Below are 22,500 nucleotides of genomic sequence, written 5' to 3'. Positions count from 1 at the left end.
ATCAGGGCGGGGCCGGAATGGAGGCGTGTTCTCGGGCTGGAGGCGAGGACCGGTCCAGAGGCGCGGCCAGGGGTGGGGTTGACCTGCACCCACAGGTTGGAGGCGGAGACGAGACCCGCGGCGCGGCAAGCAGCCACTACGGGAGTGGAGGCGTGGTCTCGGGGCAGAAACCGACTGGAGCGGCGGCCATTGGCTCTAGACCACGTCACGCAGGGAGGGAGGGGGCACGCGTCGTGACTCTGCCAGTGGACTTTGCCAGGCCTGCCGCCCGCCGGCCGGATCCTAACCAGGCCCGAGCGCAGCCTGCAGCCGGGACTCTGGCGGCCTCTCCTGGCCCTGCACGCCAGAAACCGATACCCAGAGGAGGTGCCTTTCTCAGGCAAGAGTTAGGCGGCCGGACTGAGGAAGATCCTCGGTTTTCCTAGTCTTCAGCCACCGAAGGAAGGTCTTGGTCCAATCGGAGAATGAATTACGCTCGGTTCATCACCGCCACGAGCGCGGCCAGAAAGCCTTCTACCATCCGAGTCATGAGTGAGTCCGAGCTGCGCCCTCTCCCATGGGCTGGAAGTGGGGGTGGGGGTCCCTGCAAAGCGGCTCCAGCCTGGGTGAACCTGGCTCTGCGCAGACTGGCACAGAAATCGGGCTGGAACTGGCGCGAGGGCAGGGAATCTGCAACAGAGAGAGGCCAGGCCGCGGGCCTGCTTAGAGACCAGGGGGCTCTCCTGGGCGCAGGGGTCAGGGTTCAGCACAGCCTGCAGGCGCTTGCAGAGTGGGAGGGCGGGGACACAGGACAGAAGGGGGTGTGGGAGCCTGGCGGGCAGGGAGGGCCGAGTGGAGGAGGGTTTTCTGTTACTGTGGCCTCTGCTTTGTCCGGGTGATCAGTCGGCCTTCTCAGTGGCACGTGTTGATTCCTCAGTTCCTCCACTACTGAGGTCAGTCCAGACATGTTTCTTTCAGACTAGCATTCTATCACTAGACATGGTTACACTGTAAAGTTTTATTGACTTTAATGAAACATGCTGAACCATCTCTGTTTATGAAAGTCTTCACTGAAAGTGTTTCTTCTTCTTTTCCATATTTATTGTAGCTGAAATATTGAGCAAAGCACCGAAATCTGTCATCTCCTTGGCAACTGGGGCACCAAACCCCAACATGTTCCCTTTCAAGACTGCTGTTATCACCATAGAAAACGGAAAACCCATCCAATTTAATGAACAGATGATGAAGAGAGCACTGCAGTATTCTCAGAGTGCTGGGTACTGATCAGTATTTCAGCTGCTAACTTGTGTGGACTCTGTGACCCCATGGACCATAGCACACCTGGTTTCCCTGTCCTTCACTATCTCCCAGAGTTTACTCAAACTCATGTTCACTGTGTTGGTGATGCTATCCAACCACATTATGCTCTGCTGCCCCCTTCTCCTCCTCCCCTCAATCTGATCAGTAGATAATTTAACTTAGTTGGTTCATTTTCATGAGCAATATTCTACAGCCAGCAGATAAGCATCTTGTGTCTTTTTAAACTGGATATTCAGCATTTAGGAAAGTCTGGGGAAGAGTTTTCAGAGTAATTAAGAGCAGCAATGTTTCTGACTGCTTAAGATCCCTAGTGACTGATTCTCAACCTTCATGACTAGGAGAGGGAGAAGTTTTTGAAAGTAGGTACCATTTGTGCTCAGACTGGAAAAAAAAAAAAGAGAGAGAGAGAAAATAGATAGGTAAAGAAACCAGGATAGGAGAAAGGAGGAGTGGATGATGCAGGAAGCAGACATTTTAGGTCCTGAGAAAAAGTTTTAATGATTATGTTTCCATGCTAACCAGGCAGCTATGGAAATGTGTTGCCTGCAGTTCAGATGTATTTAATTTCATAAAGGCAAACGGAACAAATATTCTAAAGCTTTCCTTAGCTGGTCTTCTTCCACTGATGAAGAGTAACTTACAGACTGTCTATTAATTATATTTTATTAGTCCATTGCTTTGTGATGGAAGAATAATGCATGTTAGGTACATAATTGTATATAATGTATACCGAGAACACACCTGCCAATGCAGGAGACATAAGAGATGTGGGTTTGATCCTGGGGTTGGGAAGATCCCCTACAGAAAAAAATGATAACCCACTCCAGTATTCTTACAAGCATAATCCCATGGACAGAGAAGCCTGGCAAGCTACAGTTCATGGTGTTGGAAAGAGTAGGAAACGACTAAGCAACTAACACATACAGGCTTATCTTTCCATGATGCAAAGAACTTAGTGAACCTGAACTTCAGGTATCCTACAAAATCTCCCTAAGAAAAACAAAAAGGCAATACCATAGTGAATGCTCTAACGGAAAAGAAAAACTATAGGTTTTGGAATAAGAAAGCTTTAGATTCAAGTCTCAACTCATTTAACCACCAGTTGATTAATTTATGTGAATTTCTTACTCTGTAAACTTCTTGCCTTGTATTTTAAGTAAAGATAGTAATATCAGCAAGAGGCATTCAAAGATTTTTAAACTGAATATATAAAGTGCCTGATATGACCATTTAGTTACTGTCTACTATTATTATGATTTTCACTACTGTCAATTTTTAAATGCATTTTATGCTTTAGAATCCCAGAGCTGTTATCCTGGCTAAAACAGTTACAAGTAAAATTGCATAATCCGCCCACCATCCATTATGCACCCAGCCAAGGGCAGATGGACATATGTGTCACATGTGGCAGCCAACAAGGTCTCTGTAAGGTAAGAGTGGAGGGGAAGGGCACCCATGGAAAGAATCTAACATGTGCACCCATATTGCCATCTCTCCCTTAACCACAGAGCAGCATGTTTTGTGGGTTAGGAAATCTTCAACAGAATCATAAAGGGAACCTGAAGACATTCACCAACATGATTCCTCTTAAACAGAGAGCCCAGAGCGCTGAGTCCTTAGGACAAGCTTCCCTGCAGCTTAGTGAGCTCGGATCAGTTTCATGTGGCTCAGAGATGCAGGCTAATTTGAGTTAGGCTGTGGTTATGTCCATATGACTTTTAAATTCTTCGAGGGTGTGTCCTGACCCTCCTGAGATGAGGCCTCATCCCTTTGCGTGTCTGCTGCTGTCATCGTCTGTACCAGCGGCCTCCTGCGCCCCATCTCCCTCTCGGCTGCGCTTCTCCAGATCTAAGGATGCGTCTGTGGCTGTGGCTGACTTCTCCCCTGGGCTGGCGTCTTCTCTCTCTGTCTCCCTCTCGGCCATGCTTCTCCAGATCTAAGGATGCGTCTGTGGCTGTGGCTGACTTCTCCCCTGGGCTGGCATCTTCTCTCTCTCTGTCTCTCTCTTGGCCGCGCTTCTCCAGATCTAAGGATGCGATTGTGGCTGTGGCTGGCTTCTCCCCTGGGTTGGCATCTTCTCTCTCTGTCTCTCTCTCGGCCATGCTTCTCCAGATCTAAGGATGCATCTGTGGCTGTGACTGACTTCTTCCCTGGGCTGGCGTCTTCTCTCTCTGTCTCCCTCTCAGCCGCACTTCTCCAGATCTAACGATGCATCTGTGGCTGTGGCTGACTTCTCCCCGGGGCTGGCAGCCTCTCTGTCTCTCTTTCATTCTTTCTGTTTGTCTCTCTCTCCACCTCTCTCCTGGTAGTCCACTGAGGTCTCCAACACTGGGTGTGCCCCCATAAAGAGACCATGTTCTCAGTCTCGTATCTTTTTCTTTTCTTTTTCTTGAATAATTAGTCCTGGATAAGGAGGTTCTGTATTAGTCTGCACATCTAGCTTAAAGTATGATTCTTGTTTATATCAAACCAGAGTGGTTTTCTTGTTCCTCTTATGTAAGTGTGAAACCTATAATCTGGTTACTTTTAATGAATTTTAATTAAATTATTATTACAGAATAATGTATTGAAGTAATAACACTTTAAAACTTCCTCCCTGTTTTATGACTTAATTAAGACAAAGACATGGATAAGCTGCTGTTTGAGGTTTTTTTTTTTTCTTGAAGAGAAATATTTGTGATGCCCCAGACCAGTAGGAAAAAAGTTCTTTTCAGTGAAATACCTTTCCTAGAAAGGTATACCATGAGCCTTTATTTTTCCCCCACAAAAGATGCTCTGGAAAGTTTCTTCTTTGTCTGTCTCAACATTAGTCATATCAAAGAGGAAGACAGCACACATGGCCAAAAACATTAGTAACTCACTGGCTTAGAGCCATGCAGTTACAGAGGCCTCCTGGGAATATGGTTTAACATTTCTTCCACTTTAGTCTCCAGAATAAATATTATTTTAGGTGTACAAATCTCAAATAATAAACAGCACTCACTCCTCATTTAGGATTTTGGACTTTGTCATGTCCCCTTACCAGCATAGGAAATGTTGGTCATGAGGTTTTCATCTGATCCATGGCCTATACATGGATTTGCTTGGTCCTAGGAGGGCCTGTAAAATGTAAATCAACTAACTTGTCAGAGGAAACTGTGTTTGTCATAAAATGCCTAAAGCTCGTAAGAAATAGTAAATGGAATACCCTAGGCCAAATCAGGAAAGAAAAGTCAGATATTCTGTCTCAATGGATACTGGCCATGATGTCTGTCAAGAGCTCTAAGTTGTTAAAATGATACAGTGGAGAGGCTTGACCTGGGGATGATGAAACATCCCAGGGTAGGAAAGGATGGGTCTGTGCCTTGGGTAAGATTAGTTGGAACATGTTGGGGTCCTTGAATAGACCGGAACCTGGTGGTCTGGAGTTGACAATAAGAAAGTGAAAGAGAGAAAGAGAGAGAGAAAGACAGACAGACAGACATGGGGACTCAAGCTCTGATGGAGCAAGGGTGCTTTATTAGCAGAAATGCAGGCTTATGTATCTTTAGTAAGATGATTACTCAGCTATTACACAGGAAGAAATTTTATCAATAGCCACAATATGGATAGTCTAATACATACAAGGTCATGGATGCTGAAAAGAGTCACTGAAGGGGATTCATACAGGTCTCATCCTATGACCTCAGTCCTGGAAACAGCGTGCTGTGTCACTCATTTCCAGAATAGGAACTGATAAGGAACAGAGAATCCTTGAGAAGTGGCAACATATTGGATTCCTTAAAATCTAACGTCCCCTGACAGAAAAGGACCCCTCTGATTCAGGCAGGAACATCTCTGTCTGGCTCTACTGATGTCCTGAGGCATCACACTGTCCTCAAGATCCGCTCTGATTTGCAGGCCTGGTCTCCCTTGACCTCCGAGTCTCCCGAGCCCTTGCTGAAACCATCCTTTCTGGAACACTCCCCCGTCCTTTACCTGCCCGCCCTGCAGTGTCCATGGTTCACAGGAGCCCCGCAAGACTGGGCCTCGGGCCTCTTCCCCTTCCCGCACACACCGCCCCTGGGCATCACACCAGGGGACCAGGCCCACGCCTCCATCGCCAGGCGCCCTCCACATCCACGTGTCCACCGCCCCCACTGGCCTCATCCCAGGCTGCTTCAGTGGCACCTCACACCAAAACACTCACCTGCTTCTCCCTCAGAAACAGACAACATTCGCGGTGTTTTCCAGTGAATGACACCCCTCCCATCACCTTACTGTACAGCCAGAAATCCAGAGGTCCCTCCTTACCCCCTCCTTCTCCACTTCCCCTCAGCCCACAGTCACATCCCTTGCTTCTGGTTTCCTAAATGCCCCTCAGTTCTCTTCAGCTCCACCACCCCATCCAGACTACCCTTGCCTTTCCCTGGGACTGCAGCAAAAACCTCCCAAATGAGCCTAAAATCTTCCCAGACTCCACCTGGATCCTCATTTTTCTTTCATACTTTGATTCTGCAGCCAGAATGACCTTCTCTTACTCTTGTCTGATCTCATGACTCCTGGGTCCCGCCCTCTACTTAAAACTCTCCCTGGCTCACTTGCCCAAAGGCCTCCATGGGATGCTGTCCCTCCACTTTCTTCTAACCTCCCTCCACTCTCCTCTTCACACCACCTCAACCCACAGGATTCTTTCAGTTTCTCAGATGTCCACCTATCATCACCTCTTCCCCAACTCTTCACTTCCTCAAGGAAGCCTTCCCTGAATACCCCAAGTCTGCTGAGTGATGAGCACTTAGCACACTGGCATCACACAGCAGTGCTTATCGCTGATTCTACATGTGTATTTATCTGAGTAGTGTCTAGCTCAGCGCACTAGCACCTTCATGAGGGTAAAACCGTCCATATAATCTTCACTTTCTCTCCATATATTACACAGGCCTGGCTTATAACAGAGACAAACTTTTTTCAAAGAAAGCATAAATGTGTTTAGGATCCAAATCAGTTCTGTTATTTTTCAGTGTAGAAGAGAGGTTGGCAAACTATGGCTTGAGAGCCAAAGAGAATCATCCCATGTCTGATCCTGTAAGTAGAGCGTTACTGGAACTCAGCCACACCATCGGCTTGCATGTTGTCTATGGCTGCGCTCTCACCACAGAGGCAGAGATGAGTATGGGCAACACAGACTCCAGGTCCACAGAACACGTCCCATCTGGCATTTACGGAAAACTTGCCAACTCCTGCTCTGGAACTCAGCTCAAAAAGAAGTTGTGGGGGTTTCTACAACTGGAAATCATACTCTCCAAGCTAACCTGTGCTTCTTTTGTTAGGTGTTTGAAATGATCGTTAATCCTGGAGATAATATCCTTGTAAATGAACCTATTTATTCAGGAACAATTCATGCTGTGAGTACACATTCTTACAAAAGGCAACTCTTTTTTATAGTAAATAAAGAGAAAGCGCTGCACCTGTAGAATTATCTGCCCACTGAAAAATACAATAGCATCTTTCTTTGTGAAGAACAGAAGTTTTAATAGTAGCAAAATATGCTAACCATAACTTCTGATATATACATTTCTTTTTACAAAGTCTAAGTGTAGAGGTGCTAAAATTCAGTTGTGCAAAATCCTGTCCAGTGTTCTTAATATTTCACTTGAAATGCCTCTTAATTTACAAAGACATTTTTCATTACTGCCTATATTACCACATGTCTAAGACAAATCATATGTCAATGTAATATAACTAAACCTATCAGTATGACCAGGACTTTCACATCTAGTGTTTATTATAAGACTCTAGACCCAGAATGAAGAAGCAGATCACCTGCTCTGCTGGGCCCTGGTCAGAACTCAGCACTCTCTGCGGCACAATACTTTGGGGTTGATGTGAACATAGCCTGGAGCACAGTCAGAGAGACGCAACCGGAGTAACAAAAATTTAGAAATAAGACCATACATCCAATGCTCTTTTCCACAGAAAGAGGAGATCCATGGGGACATGAGGATTGTCCTCAATTACATTAAAGTTAGCCGTGTCACAGAGGAGTTAGATTTGTCTGTGTGTGTCCTTAGGTTGACAGAACTGGAACCAAAAGGTGGAAACTACAGGGAAGAAATTTCAACTCAATTTCAAAATAAATTTCAACTAATTAACCATCAGCTTTACCCACTCTCTGAGGAAAAAAGCAAACCCATCCCTGCAGGCGCTCAAAGAAAGCAGCCAGACACAAAAGAACAAATATCGTGTGATTCCCCTTAAACAAAATACATAAAACAAGCAAACTCATAGGGACCAGAAGCTGATTAGAGGTGACCAAGCACTGGGGAGGGGGGAGGGGGTAGTTGTTGCTTAGTGGGTACAGGTTTCTGTTTGGAGTGATGAAATGATTCTGGAATGGATAGTGTCATGAGATGCACACATCGCGAACACAGTTATTGCCACTGAATCACACTTTAGAATGGCACAGTTTTTACCACAACTTTAAAAAATAAATAAAATAATTCCCTTTTCTTCATGGTTGGAGACTAATTATTAATTACGTTCCTAAACTATACATAAAAACTTGCATCTATGTAAATAGCTGGATGCACACACACTGTCACATGCCCACACAGAGATCTGTGCCAGGCTCTAAAGGAAAGAGGCTGAAGTTCCATGTGCAAGACTTCTATAGAACTATGTTCATGAACAAGGCCACTACTATCAAACTTCAGCCTCTACAGTCAGTACAATATAGATCTACTTTCACACACCCTGATGCTCCCTGGTGTCCCAGCACCACCCTGGCCCCCCCACCCCTCTCCTGAGACCACCCTGAACCCCATACAGTGCAGAGCTATGCTGGCATGGCAGAGGGTCGCCAGGACCCCACTCCTACCGGCTCTGTGTCTGTTGCTCCAGCGCTACACCGCTTGTCCAACATTTTAAGTATCACCTCTGCTTATAACGTTTTATATATGAGCATCACAGGTGCTTTCTAAGATTGATTTACTTTCTCAGAATCATTCCTTAATAAACACCTATTTTATGAACCAGTTCTAATCATAATCATGAAGATAATGCAGTATGGGCATAGAGCTGAGGGCAGGTTTGTGTTTAAGGGTGTAAATGGTAACACTCTCCTTACTGTAAGAACCCTTGAACCTGATATTTTGTACTCAGGTCTCAATCTCGGACTTGCTTTTCTCTGTGTATTTGACAGCTGCAACCCCTGGGCTGCAACATGATTAATGTTTCCAGTGATGAGCACGGGATTATTCCAGACTCCCTCAGAGAAATACTTTCCAAATGGAAACCAGAAGATTCAAAGGACCCCAAGAAAAACACCCCCAAATTTCTTTACACTGTCCCAAATGGCAACAATCCTGCTGGGAACTCGTTAACAGCTGAGCGCAAAAGGGAAATCTATGAGGTATTTTCACAGAAGGTGTTACATACTTCTGTTCTTGTTTCTTTCTGACTCTTTAGAAGAGTGCTCCCAAATTCCTTCTCCGGTTAGGCTCTTCCTCTCAAGAAAGATGATTTTTAATAAAACGAAGCCATCTATGCCAGTGTTGCCACAAATTTAAACATAAGAAATGACTACAGTCTGGTGGACTATGATATGCTTCTTTCCCTTTAATTGATATTTCCATTGAAAGAGATGCTATTCTTGGTGGGGTGTTACACTCCCCTCTTACTCCCTTTTTTTCTGTCTGCCCCTCCTCTCCCACCTCCAGTCCATCCCGTGGCCCCCACTACCCAAACCCACCATCTCCTCAGCCACCCTCCCCGCTGACCCTGGGACTCTTTCGCGGGGCTGCTCCCCCCACACGCAGCCCGTCCCCCAGCGCCGGCCCCACCACCAGTCACTGAATCCTTCCTGCTCACCTGTGGAGCACCAGGCCCAACCCCAGCCGCTTCCCACCACACACGGAAAATAAAGATAAAAGTCCTTCACTTCCACACACTGATGGGACCTGGGCCTCTGCTCCCAACCTGGGGGCTCTCACAGCCTTCCCTCTGTCCCTTAAACAGCCATGCCTTCTAGAAACTTCTGTCCCTAAAACACACCAAGGATCTTCTGACTCCAGGGCCACTGCTCCCTGCTCCCTCAGTCTAAACGTCTTCTCCCCAGCATCTGCACAGCTGATCCTTCCCGGCGGCCTGAGCCCCCTGGCGCTTCCCTGTCTCTCCCTCTCAAACATCAGCCTCTTCACCCACTTGCCGGGCCCTCAGGACCTCCCACCTCATCCTCCTCTGGTCTAGCCAGCTCCTCTATCTAGGAGCTCAGGTTCTGTCTTTACCACCAGAATGAAAGTTCTGTGAGGACAGAGCCTTTAGGGCTGTTCCTGTCCTCCTCCTAGGACAGCGGGGACTCAGTAGTTGCTGGGATGAATGAATGAATGATTGAATGAGTACAAAGAACTATGACTGATTTCAAGTAATTTTCATCTTAGACAGCTCTTAACTTTAACCTTACTCTAACTTTATCTAACGTGTTTTAGCTCGCAAGAAAATATGACTTCCTCGTCATAGAAGATGATCCTTACTATTTTATGCAGTTCAACAAGGTAAGTGACAGTGTCAACTCAGCCCACAATTAAAAGACGAGGTGTTGTTAATGCACGTGATTGCATTTTGGCCTGGCTGCTGAATATTTTCATCTGTGGTGTTAACTGCTTATTCCAGAAATTCCCTACTTTTAGAATAATGGCTGGCCATCTGTGCCAGGCACGTGGAGGAACATGTGAGTCAAGCTGAGGGTCGTCTTGACTCCATAAACACGGTACCAGGGATGTGGAGTGGGTGTCTCCTGGGGTGTCAGCCTCAGTCTCTCAGGGGCGGCTGATGTGCTGGAGGACTTGGGAGCTGTGTTCAGAGAGAAGGCAGAGGGCTGTGCTCAGTCAGTGATGTAACTGTGAGTAGAGGAGGGTGCTAGCATCATGCTCCCTGCCTGCCATCCCTGTCACATAGGGAAGGAACTCACATGCACAATAAAGGACTTCTAGATCCTTCCCCACTGTCCATGTGCACCACTGTCCCCGAGCATTGTTCCCTAGGAGACAACAGTAATGGTACACACTCCAATGCCCGGTTCCTCAAAATCTAACACTAGAATTGCTCTCAGGGCTGCAGAGAACAGACACATGGATTCAGTCCCCACTACGAATCTACTGAAAAGAAACACAATTCTTGGCTTTTTGTCTATTTGCCTGGCTATCATGTCTGCCTGCCACCCACCCTAAACACAACCATGGCCCCCTTCCCTATGGGCATTTACTTCGAAATAAAAGTGGAAGATTCACCATTGCACGCTGACTACATGGCTCATCTTCATTTATACTTTTTTGTGTTTCTAGTTGTTCTAAGGGTCAGCATTCTCTCTCTAAGGAGCCCTGCATGCTGATAGCTCTCCTCATTGTGGTCTTTTCCAAACAAATTTTCCTGGAATCCTTCCTGAAAAACTGTTCATCCTGGATCTCAAGCCTTGGGACAAGGAGGTCCTATGTGAAATTTCCCCACTCTCTGCACAAAGTAGGGATACAGACTCTAACAGATATAAATACTGTATTTATCTTCCATTTCAAGCCCTGGGCACCGACGTTTCTCTCCATGGACGTGGATGGGCGTGTCATCCGAGCTGACTCTTTCTCCAAAGTCCTGTCCTCGGGGTAAGGCCCTGGCTCTGCCTTCAGGCTGCAGATAAAGGTGACAGGGGCTGCCCCTCAGCATCTTTTAGTACAAAAAGTGCTTCTCGTTTAAGGTGCCTGTATTCCACTCACCTTAACACATCTGTTTGAAGATTACTATCGTATTTTCTCCCAATCCATCCCCACTGGTCAAAAGTCCTTGATCATTAAGCTATACCTGTAAGGGGACTAGTCAGATTTGGGTGCATGTACAGAAGAATTTAAAAATATCTCATCAGATATTAACTCTATTTTAAGTGTACAATTAAGTTTAAATGTATACTTTACATAAGAAGTAGTTTTACTAGAAGGTGTTAAATTTCATGAAATCAGTAACATGGTATTAACTGATAATGCATGATTGGTAATGTGCCTTTTCGTTTTGAGCAGGTTGAGAATAGGGTTTATAACTGGTCCAAAGCCCTTGATTGAGAGAATTGTTTTACACATACAAGTTTCAACAATGCACCCCAGCACTTTTGCTCAGGTAATGACAGTTTATGAAATATGAATTTTTTGAATCAGATCATAAAAGAAATAGATGCTGGCAAATAAGACAAAGTAAAGTGTCACCAACAGAGACATCACTGACTGCATCTGTAGCTCCACATGGACTAGCTAGACAGCACATATTTGCTCTAAAAGGCAGAAGAGTTTTGAGTGGACCTGATGCTGTTTCAAGTGTAGACCAAGCCCCTTGAGAGTCAGATGTTATTCATCTTGTGTCCTGGCATCTAGCCCAGGAACCTCATAAAAACAATGTTAAACTCAACAGGATGGAAGGTGTTTGGTGAAGTAACACACAGTTCGCTCCACTGTCCTAAAGTCTAAGAGCAAGGGTTCCAAACCAGCCAGTGGCCAGGTGTCTGCCTTCACTGCCCATGTGCTAACCTCCCTACAGACACCGGCTGGAATGTATTTTAATTAAAAGACAGTAAAATTATTTTTGGAGATTGTATAAATTTCTTCACAAGCTTTGAGAAATTATTGGACCCATTCCTAAGGCAACCTTGAAAATCATACCTTGAGGACAGAACCGCTACCTATGAAGGCCAAAAGAGTAGTTTATGTAGAATGGACATTTGTGTGATATTATATATTCCACAAAGTGCAGATTCCCTGTGTTTTATCACCTTGGGGACTTTTTCCATATTTTCCATATCTGTTATCAATCAAATTTCACTATCCATTTACAACATTTAGAACATCTATTCTGGATAAAAAAATCTCTGGAAATATTGTATAACTTCATGCATCAACTGTATGCATTTTATACTTAGGCCATCCAGGGCAGCATTTATTGGGGCATCTGGGACTAGACAGTCTGACTTGAGTCCAGGCTCTGTGACAAGCTGCCTAATAAGGGTATCACAAAGACCAACTAATCTGAAATATTAATACATTCACATGTTATAGCAGCTTCTGACACACAGTGAGGACCTTATAATTATCTGTTATGTTTAATATAATATTATTGTGCAACAATATTGTTGTTGTCACTGTTGTTAATCAACACTGACTCTAAAAAGCTTAGTGCATCTTCTTGGTGTGGTCTGCACATAATCAAGAGTGATTTGCTTGCATTTTTGGCAAAAACACATTTAGAGCATGAACCTTATTTCTGTCCCATGCTTTTTAGCTCCTGGTCTCACAGCTTCTATACCAATGGGGAGAAGAGGGCTTCCTGGCTCACGTAGACAGGTACTGTACTTGAGGTTTCATACTTTACATAGAAATGGACTTCACTCTATTAATTTTCATTTTTTAATTATTCCAAAATGATTGAAAAACCACAAAGTAGAAAGTTTACCACTGAACAGGTCAAAGAAATATGGTCTATTCCCTCATCAAGAATTCAACACCTTCATCAAGATACAAAATAGATTCTTATAGACTGGACCCTCAGAGCCTTTTAGATTCTGCAATCAGTATAGCAAACACATATTTTTCATTGTTTTCTTCCTCTAGGGTTATTGATTTCTACAGGAAGCAGAGGGATGCATTAATGGCAGCAGCAGACAAGTGGTTAAGTGGTAAGTGGAATGCACATCCTATCCTGGAATGAGCAGCAGTCCTTATATGAGTGAGTGATACCACAGAGTATTGTTAATAATCCTGGGGAAGGAAACAGGGTCCAGGAGGATTCTTGGCAAGAAAATGTTACCCTATGAATAATCTTAGTAGTAATGGCACAAAGACATAAAGGAAAACAATAGAATGGCAAAGACTAGAGATCTCTTCAAGAAAATTAGAGATACCAAGGAAACATTTCATGCAAAGATGGGCACAATAAAGGACAGAAATGGTAAGAACCTAACAGAAACAGAAGAAATTGAGAAGAGGTGGCAGGAATACACAGAAGAACTGTACAAAAAAGGTCTTAATGACCTGGATAACCACTATGGTGTGGTTACTAACCTAGAGCCAGACATCCTGGAGTGTGAAGTCTAGTGGACCTTAGGAAGAATCACTATGAACAAAACTAGTGGAGGTGATGGAATTCCAGGCAAGGTATTTCAAATCCTAAAAGATGATGCTGTGAAAGTGCTGCACTCAATATGCCAGCAAATTGGGAAAACTCAGCAGTGGCCACAGGACTGGAAAAGGTCAGTTTTCTTTCCAATTCCAAAGAAAGGCAATCCCAAAGAATGCTCAAACTACCGCACAATTTTGCTCATTTCACATGATAGCAAGGTAATGCTCAAAATCCTTCAAGCTAGGCTTCAACAGTACGTGAACCAAGAACTTCCAGATGTTCAAGCTGAATTCAGAAAAGGCAGAGGAACCAGACATCAAATTGCCAACATCCATTGGATCATAGAAAAAGCAAGGGAATTGAAGAAAAACATCTACTTCTGCTTCACTGACTATGCTAAAGTCTTTGATTGTGTGGATCACAACAAACTGTGGAAAATTCTTAAAGAGTTGGGAATACCAGACCACCTTACCTGCCTCCTGATAAACCTGTAGACATGTCAAGAAGCAACAGTTAGAACCAGACATGGAACAATGGACCATTTCAAAACCGGAAAAGGAGTATGTCAAGGCTGTATATTGTCACCATGTTTATTAATTTATATGAAGAGTACATCACATGAAATGCCAGGTTGGATGAAGCACAAGCTGGAATCAAGACTGCTGGGAGTAATATCAATAACCTCAGATATGCAGATGATGCCACCTTAATGGAAGAAAGAAAAGACCTAAATCGCCTCTTCATGAAGGTGAAAGAGGAAACAGGAAAAGCTGGCTTAAAACTCAGTATTCAGAAAACTAAGATCATGGCATCTGGTCCCATCACTTCAAGACAAATAGACGGGAAAAGAATGAAAACAGTGACAGACTTTATTTTCTTGGGTTGCAAAATCACTGTGGATGGTAACTGCAGCCACAAAATTAAAAGATGCTTCTCTTTGGAAGAAAAGTCTTGAAAAACCTAGACAGCATATTAAAAAACAGATTTCACTTTGCTGAGAAAGGTCCATTTAGTTAAAGCTATGGTTTTTTCAGTAGTCGTATATGGATGTGAGTGTTGGACCATAAAGAAATCTGAGCACTGAAGAACTGACGCTTTTGAACTGAGGTGTTGGAGAAGACTGTTCAGAGTCCCTTGCACTCTCCAACCAGTCCCTCCTAAAGGAGATCAGTCCTGAATATTCACTGGATGGATGGATGCTGAAGCTGAAGCTCCAACACTTTGGTCACCTGATGCGAAGAACTGACTCAATGGAAAAGACCCTGATGCTGGGAAGGATTGCAGGCAGGAGGAGAAGGGGACAACCGAGGATGAGATGGTTGGATGGCATCATCCACTCAATGGACACAAGTCTGAGCAAGTTCTGAAAGACAGTGAAGGACAGAAAGGCCTTGCTTGCTGCAGTCCGTGGGGTCACAGAGCCGGACACGACTGAGCGACTGAACAACAGCACAAACCCTGACACAGCTCTACATGTTTCTATTATGAAGTCTAAACCTGACTTCAGCGGAGGATCTGTGCTTTAAAAAAATTATCAATTAGGCTAACAGTCAACCAGCAATAACCTACTTAAAGCCAACATCTGTACTGAAAGGTTTTCAAAATTTTGCTCCAAACAGAAGAGGAATTATGACATGAGCAATATATTCCTTTTCTAATCTGACTCCATAAAGACAAAATGGTACTATAGTACAAACTAAATGCAATCTAAGGTGGATTTCTCATTACAGGTGATTTGCCTTGTAATTATTAACTTCATTTATCTAATATTTTCTATCACTAATCTTATTTCAGAATGGTTTAGATTTAATTGTCTATTAACGAAGAAAGTAAAATGAATTGCGTGACTTTAATTATACCACTAAAAATGCTTTTGGCAAGAGTAATAGTAAATACAAAGTATCAATTCCTTGTTTCCATCACATCTGCTTCCCTATGAAGTCTTATCTTTTTGATAAGAGTACTATTGTATCACTTCTATCATGTTGAAAAAAAGGTTTTAATCCTTATCCATGTTTTTTTTTTCCCCCTAAAGACTAATAACTAAAATCAAAGTAACTCTTGTTCCTTCTTGGTTTCTCTATGCTTATATTCAATGAAACAAAGCCTACAATTATACCTGGAATTCTTGAATTTTAAGTACTTCTTAATTGTGCATACATGCTGAGTTGCTAAGTCATGTTCAACTCTTTGGTACCCCATGGACTATGTCCATGGGATTTTCCAGGCAAGAATACTGGCATGGGTTGCTATTACCTTCTCCAAGGGATCTTCCCAACCCAAGAAATCGAATCTGCATCTCCTGCATTGGCAGGTGGATTCTTTATCACTGACCTACCTGGGAAGCCCATACTTCTTAATTATTAGCACATTCTGATTTAAAATAATATCAATAATATCAGATATGCAGATGATACCACCCGTATGGCAGAAAGTGAAGAGGAACTAAAGAGCCTCTTGATGAAAGTGAAAGAGGAGAGTGAAAAAATTGGCTTAAAGCTCAGCATTCAGAAAACTAAGATCATGGCATCTGGCCCCATCACTTCATGGGATATAGATGGGAAAACAGTGGAAACAGTGACAGACTATTTTTGGGGGCTCCAAAATCACTGCAGATGGTGATTGCAGGCATGAAAATTAAAAGACGGTTACTCCTTGGAAGGAAAGTTATGACCAACCTAGATAGCATATTAAAAAGCAGAGACGTTACTTTGCCAACAAAGGTCCATCTAGTCAAGGCTATTGTTTTTCCAGTAGTCATATATGAATTTGAGAGTTGGACTGTGAAGAAAGCTGAGCACTGAAGAATTGATACTTTTGAACTGTGGTGTTGGAGAAGACTCTTCAGAGTCCCTTGGACTGCACTGCAAGAAGATCCAACCAGTCCATCCTAAAGCAGATCAGTCCTGGGTGTTCATTGGAAAGACTGATGCTGAAGCTGAAACCAATACTTTGGCCACCTCATGCAAAGAGTTGACTCTTTGGAAAAGACCCTGATGCTGGGAAGGACTGGGGACAGAAGGAGAAGGGGACAACAGAGGATGAGATGGCTGGATGGCATCACCGACTCAATGGACATGGGTTTGAGTAGCTTCCGGGAGTTTGTGATGGACAAGGAGGCCTGGCGTGCTATGATTCATGGGGTCACAAAGAGTCAGACATGACTGAGCGACTGAACTGAACTGATTTAAAAAAAAAAAACAACTTCATTAGACTTCTGAACAACTACATAAATGATATGATTTATTGAAACACTAGTAGACTCTAGAAAGAGTTGAGGAATCCTCTCCTAAAATTGAAAGAGTGTCTTAGGGGGCAGCTCTAAGGAAGGGAGGTGGGCATGATGCTGGAGTTCCTGAATGGCCCTGAGACCCACTAAAATCCTAAATATACATGATTCCCCTCACTCCGTTTCAAACGTTCCCCTTGCTTTTTGAAATAAAACTGTAACGCTCATTTTCAAGACTCATAAAACTATGTTTAAAAAAAAAAAAATGCTATCCCCTAGGGAACTTTTTTTGGAAATACTAGTTTACAGTTACTGCAGTACATCATTTAAGCAATATAGTTGACATCATAAACAATGGCCTTAGGAAATATTTATTCTCTGCTTCTCTTTTTAGGTTTGGCAGAATGGTATGTTCCTACTGCAGGAATGTTTCTGTGGGTTAAAATTAAGGGCATTCATGATGTAAGAAAATTGATTGAAGAAAAAGCCTTTAAGAAAGAGGTAAAACGGGGGGTGGGGGGGAAGCTATACTTTTTCTTTAAGGTGATATCTTAACAAAAACAGCGAGAGATGTTTATTGTTGCCTACTCAAGGATGATTTTGCCTACCAGTTACAATATCTTATTATTAGGATCATAATAGATTGGGGGGCTGTGTTTTTAATATTTACTTATTTACTTGACTGTACCAGTCTTTGTTCCAGCATAAAAACTTCACTGTGGCATGTGCAATCTAGTTCCCTAACCAGAGCCTCTGCATTGGGAGTGCCAAGTCTGAGCCATGGGACCACCAGGGAAGTCCTGAGATCACGACAGATTTGGGGTTACAGAATTAGTCTCCTGGTCTAAACTAGGGGAAATGCAGTCCTTCAGCTCAGCTACTGGTTAGCTTAGTGGCTAAGAGCACAGCCTCTGGAGCCACAGTCCTTAGGAGGGAGCCCAGCTCCAGCCCTGCCCCGATAGGTGGTGCTGGGTGAGGTGTTCTTGCCAAGTCTCATCTGGAAAATGCAGATAAAAGCAATCTTTCCCTCTTAGGGCTGCTATGATGATGACAGGCGTCAACATGGAAAAACACTTAGACTAATGCTTGGAACATTGTTTACAATGCTCAGTATTGGCCATTATAATATTTAAAGTAGAAAAGTTTTTTTCCTGACTATGAAAGTAGCATCATACTTCATTAAGGCATAATGAAAAAATTTTAAATAGCCCATAGAGTTACCACCCAGATTTTATTACCATTTGTTGATATATTTTCTTGAGGAGTTTGTATATACCTAGTATTTTGGCTGTGAAATTATTTTTTAAAGTATAGTTGATTTACAATGTTACATTAGTCTCGTGTATACCATACTGATTCAAAATTTTTGAAGGTTAGACTTCATTTAAAGTTATAAAATATTGGCTATATTCCCTATGCTGTATAATATATCCCTGTATCTTATTTATTTTATACATAGTAGTTTGTACATCTTTTTCCTCTATTTCTATATTGCCCCTCCCTGCTCTCTCTTCCCACTGGTAACCACAAGTTTGTTCTCTATAGGTATGGGTCTGTTTCTTTCTGTTGTATTTATTTTTTAGATTCTGCATCTAAGTGACAACATGGTATTTCTCTTCTTATGAATTATTTCACTAGGCATAATACCCTCCAAGTCCATTCATGTTGTCACAAATGGCAGGACTTCATTTTCCTCTGGCTGAGTTCCAATGTATATGTGTACCACATCTTCTTTATTCATTCATGTTTGATGAGCACTTAGGTTGTTCCTTATCTTGTGTATTGTAAATAATATTGGGGTGCGTGTATCTATTCAGATTAGTGTTTTGTATTTTTCCAGATATATGATTGGATTGGATTGCTGGATCATATGGTAGCTCTATTTTTAATTTTTTGAGGAACCTCAATATTGTTTTCCATAGTGACTGCACCACTTTACTTTTCCACCAACAGTGCATGAGGGTTCCCTTCTCTCCACATCCTTGCCAACACTTGTTACTTGTGTTCTTTTTGTTTATAACCATTCTGAGAGGTGTGAGGTGACATCTCACTGTGGTTTTACTTTGCATTTCTCTGATAATCAGTGATGTTGAACATCCTTTCATGCATTTGTGGATGCTCTGCATTTTTAGTCAATTTTGTAATATGGCTATGCAATTGTTTTAAATGATTAAAATTACACAGAAAAGTTTACATCCTGCTTTTTTTACTTAAAATTATCCTGCAAAGGTTGCTTCTGGGTTTTTCTCTCCTTTTATACTTAAATCGTAAGTATACTTAGATTTCATTCAGGGGCATTGATTATACTGAGAAATCTAAACTTTTTTGCCTGGCTTTCCAATTTACCAATTATCCTTTCTCTATTAATTGATTCCTTTACTGTGTTTGTCAGTCTTTTCTAAACACCCAGATCTGTTTCTAGTATACCTTTTTTCTTGAAGCAGTGAGTACAAAAGAACAGACTGTTGATATTGGCCAACTCCCATGCTAGAGCATAGGAGATGAGGCAGTCTAGAGGCCAGAGCTGGGAACTGGCTGACTGGACCTGAGACCAAATCCACTCCCCTGGGAAAGTCACTCACCTTCTCTAAGCGTTGCACTTGCGCACAGGACTCATGCTTTATGAATGTTTTACTGCTAATGACAGCACATAGTAAATGCTTAATAAATACTTACATGACTCAAAGAAGTGCATTTTAGTATAATAAGTCAATTTTATAACATTGTTTGCTTTTTTATCAATGCCATAATCATCCGGAACATTTGATGAATGGCTACTTGTGTGTATCCCTGAGCTAGGAGCTAAGGATACAGACTTCATATTTTATTATAGTTTTTTCAGTCCCCTTCATTTATTCCATATTCCCTGTTGCATTTACCTTTAACTTTTCTACATAATCACCAACTTTATCACCACTCTATTAGTCTAGACTTTGACCATCTTGGAAGGAAATTACTACCACTTCCTCCTTCTCTACAGAAATTTGCTTCTGGCACATTCCAAGAGTCCCACAATATTGAGAGAAATGATGGTTTTCATTCTAGATGCTTCCCAGGAGGTACTAGTGGTAAAGAACCTGCAGGAGACGCGGGTATGATCCCTGGGTCGGGAAGGTCCCCTGGAGGAGGGCATGACAATCCATTCCAGTATTCTTGCCTGGAGAATCCCATGGACAGAGGAGCTTGGTGGGCTATTGTCCATAGTGTCACACAGAGTCAGACACAACTGAAGCAACTTAGCACGTTAATCAAGACACAAAACTCATCTTCTGCCTTGAAATCTTCTCCCCAGAATGCCCCAGATCATTTCATTCCCACCTCATCTAACTTCAGCAGAGAGGTCCCAAGTTTACACCATGTAACAAGCAGTTACTTGAAACTTTGAATGTCATGATTGTACTAGACAACCATCAAAGATTTTATTTCTGACTCAGGAACAATTTTCAAAGACATGGTGTGCAGGCTCCTCTGCTCCTGCCATGAGTCAGAGACCCAGGTTCGTGGCCACCTTCTTGCTCTTCATTTTTCAACACACAGATCCATGATGACTGCACACTGCAGAGGGCATGGAGGGTCACACAGGGAGATGTTCAGGGGCCAGGCTGAGAAGGAGCACCAAGATGACCCCTCTCCTGGCTGGGATGCAAGCACTCAGCCACAGGCATCTAGAGAGAGGCTGGGAACAGTGTTTTCATGGCCAGGAAGCAGTGGACATGTGCTTTAGGCAGTGAGCTGCCAGCCACAGAGGTCACCAAGTCGAGCAGGTGTCCCACCATTTGGACACAATCAGTTGACATTTTTACTCCATCGCTCTGTGTATTAAGTGTTACCACCTCTTTGAGTAATCAATTTTCTTTCCACTCGGGGCCTCCACACTGTATCTTCTCCCTGAAGGACTCTTCCCTTACTTTTTGCTTGACCAACACCTACTTATCTCTCAAGTCCCAGCTTAAAGGTCACCTCCAAATTTGATACCTTAAAAAGAGGTTTGGATTTATTTCACTTTTCTAGTTACATTAAATATTTATATACTTTTCCAGTTCTATGCTTTTAGTTTTGTTTATTGTATGACATGCAGAATTTTTATATAAATTGATTTTTCTCTTGTGATTTCTTTAATTGCTTTTAAACTTAAAAAGTCTTCCCCTACTCAGGTTAGATTTTCCTCTATTTTTATTGTCCCTTTAATGGAATATCACCTATTTTCCTTAAACTCTGTCAGATATTCATGCTTCCGGGATGTGGTTTCTACATTGATAGTTCAGCTCCTTGCCCCTACTTCAGAGCATCCTTCTCTTCAGCTTCTCCAGAACAGATGGACTTGGTGAGTACCATATTCTCTTTAGAGAAACACTAGATACCAATTTATTTTTTGTGTTCATTTGTGAGTTACAACATTATTTGTTGTCTTCCTTGTTTTCTGAAAAGCGAGAATAATTGGAAAGTCATAAGCTACCATTCAAAGAGATTGCCAAACTTCTTTAGAAAAATGATGAGAGCAAGTTGCAGTTGAATTTTTATTGTCTTCATGAAGTTTTGAGACCTACTCAACATTGTTTGCAGATTATCAACATGTTACAAAGAGAAACTTTCACTCCTTCATGGAATTAACATGAGCCAAAAGTATAAATTCATTAAGTCATCACTCTATCTCTGAAGGAAAAATTCAGCAAAGGTCAAATAAAATAATATTAATGATTAGAGTTAATTAGTTGATTAATCACAAAGTCTATCTTCAACCAAGATAACAGGAAGTAAGTTCCTAGGCACTGACTGGTGTGTCGAGAACTCACAGACAAGCCATAAACTGAGATCCAGTAACTGTGAGAAGAGCATATACATATCCTGGGAGATGGGTGTCTCTGGGTGTGTTCTTGATTTACTTGCTTTCTCACATCATTAAGTATGCTTTTCATAAGTTATATATGAATAGAGTTGGACAACTGAAACTATACAGAAGGCATATGCAAGTGAGGGAGTATATGCAAAAACCAATTTGTGTTGTGACAGAAAAAGATGATTTTGAGGGAATAAGAATTTAAAAAAATTCCTGGGACTCTGATATGCTTCCATGTTCATATATTAGTGGACATGATGGCATCTGACTCAGATAAAGCTGAGGTTAAGCCTGACCTTACATTGTCTGATCTCAACCTAAAGATGGACTCTCTTTTTTTGAATTTCTAAAGTTATGACAGACTTATCCTAAATGGCATCCTAATTTTCTTAATTCTTCTCTCTGTTCTATTTTAGGCCTTTCAGAGATTGGCCCAACTTATAAAAGAATCTTTATGAAGAAATCAAACTCTTCATAGCACTCATGGATTTCAGATGCTATGTATTTATCTGTATTTCAGCAAGAAGAAACAATCATTGGTGCTAGATTTACAGATAGGGTTTCACTAAATATGTCATGCCTGTAGTAATTTAACTACACAACTTTCAAAGTGCCCTTGAACCCATCAGATCTCCAAGATATATTTATAATTCATCCATATCTTTTGATAAATATTCAACCCACACAGTTAATTTTATCCTGGATTTTATTGTAAAGAACTCTGTATTCACTTTATAATTTCCCATAAATCTTCTTTGAAACTGATATTTTATAGTAAATTATTTATAAGCCAATAAGTTAAAAATGGTATATAATGTGAACTTTATCTCTTTTTAAGGAAATGTTATAAAAGCTTCCACCTGGTGCAGTAGTAAAGAATCTGCCCACCAATTCAGGAGACTCAGGTTCAATCCCTGGGTTGGGAAGATCCCCTGGAGTAGGAAACCCACTCCAGTATTCTTACTGGGAAATCCCATGGACCGAGGAGCCTTGCGGGTTAGAGTCCCCCACACAAAGAGGTCACAAAGAG

General features: G+C 42.4%; 1 protein-coding gene across 1 annotated transcript; it reads left to right on the top strand.

Moving 5' to 3' along the window:
- Nucleotides 1-214: 214 nt before the first annotated feature.
- LOC136148446 (kynurenine/alpha-aminoadipate aminotransferase, mitochondrial) lies at nucleotides 215-22,235 on the top strand. The gene is made up of 13 exons (XM_065907999.1): nucleotides 215-531; nucleotides 1,088-1,256; nucleotides 2,597-2,729; nucleotides 6,588-6,662; nucleotides 8,459-8,668; nucleotides 9,744-9,809; nucleotides 10,828-10,910; nucleotides 11,319-11,415; nucleotides 12,568-12,629; nucleotides 12,897-12,961; nucleotides 17,028-17,134; nucleotides 20,856-20,957; nucleotides 21,887-22,235. The coding sequence occupies exons 1-13, from the start codon at nucleotides 465-467 to the stop codon at nucleotides 21,926-21,928; spliced, it is 1,278 nt and encodes a 425-aa protein (XP_065764071.1). The 5' UTR covers nucleotides 215-464; the 3' UTR covers nucleotides 21,929-22,235.
- The last annotated feature ends 265 nt before the right edge of the window (nucleotides 22,236-22,500 follow it).

The sequence above is a fragment of the Muntiacus reevesi genome, chromosome 17, assembly GCF_963930625.1.
Source record: "Muntiacus reevesi chromosome 17, mMunRee1.1, whole genome shotgun sequence".
NCBI classification, from domain to species: Eukaryota; Metazoa; Chordata; class Mammalia; order Artiodactyla; family Cervidae; genus Muntiacus; species Muntiacus reevesi.
This window is presented reverse-complemented; position numbering and strand designations above follow the sequence as displayed.

Excerpts from the sequence above, each read along its gene's own strand:
- LOC136148446 (XM_065907999.1), top strand. The coding sequence starts at position 465 with ATGAATTACGCTCGGTTCATCACCGCCACGAGCGCGGCCAGAAAGCCT. Across the intron at positions 1,257-2,596 it reads CAGTATTCTCAGAGTGCTGG|AATCCCAGAGCTGTTATCCT; the intron begins GTACTGATCAGT and ends TTTATGCTTTAG. Across the intron at positions 17,135-20,855 it reads AAAAAGCCTTTAAGAAAGAG|ATATTCATGCTTCCGGGATG; the intron begins GTAAAACGGGGG and ends AAACTCTGTCAG.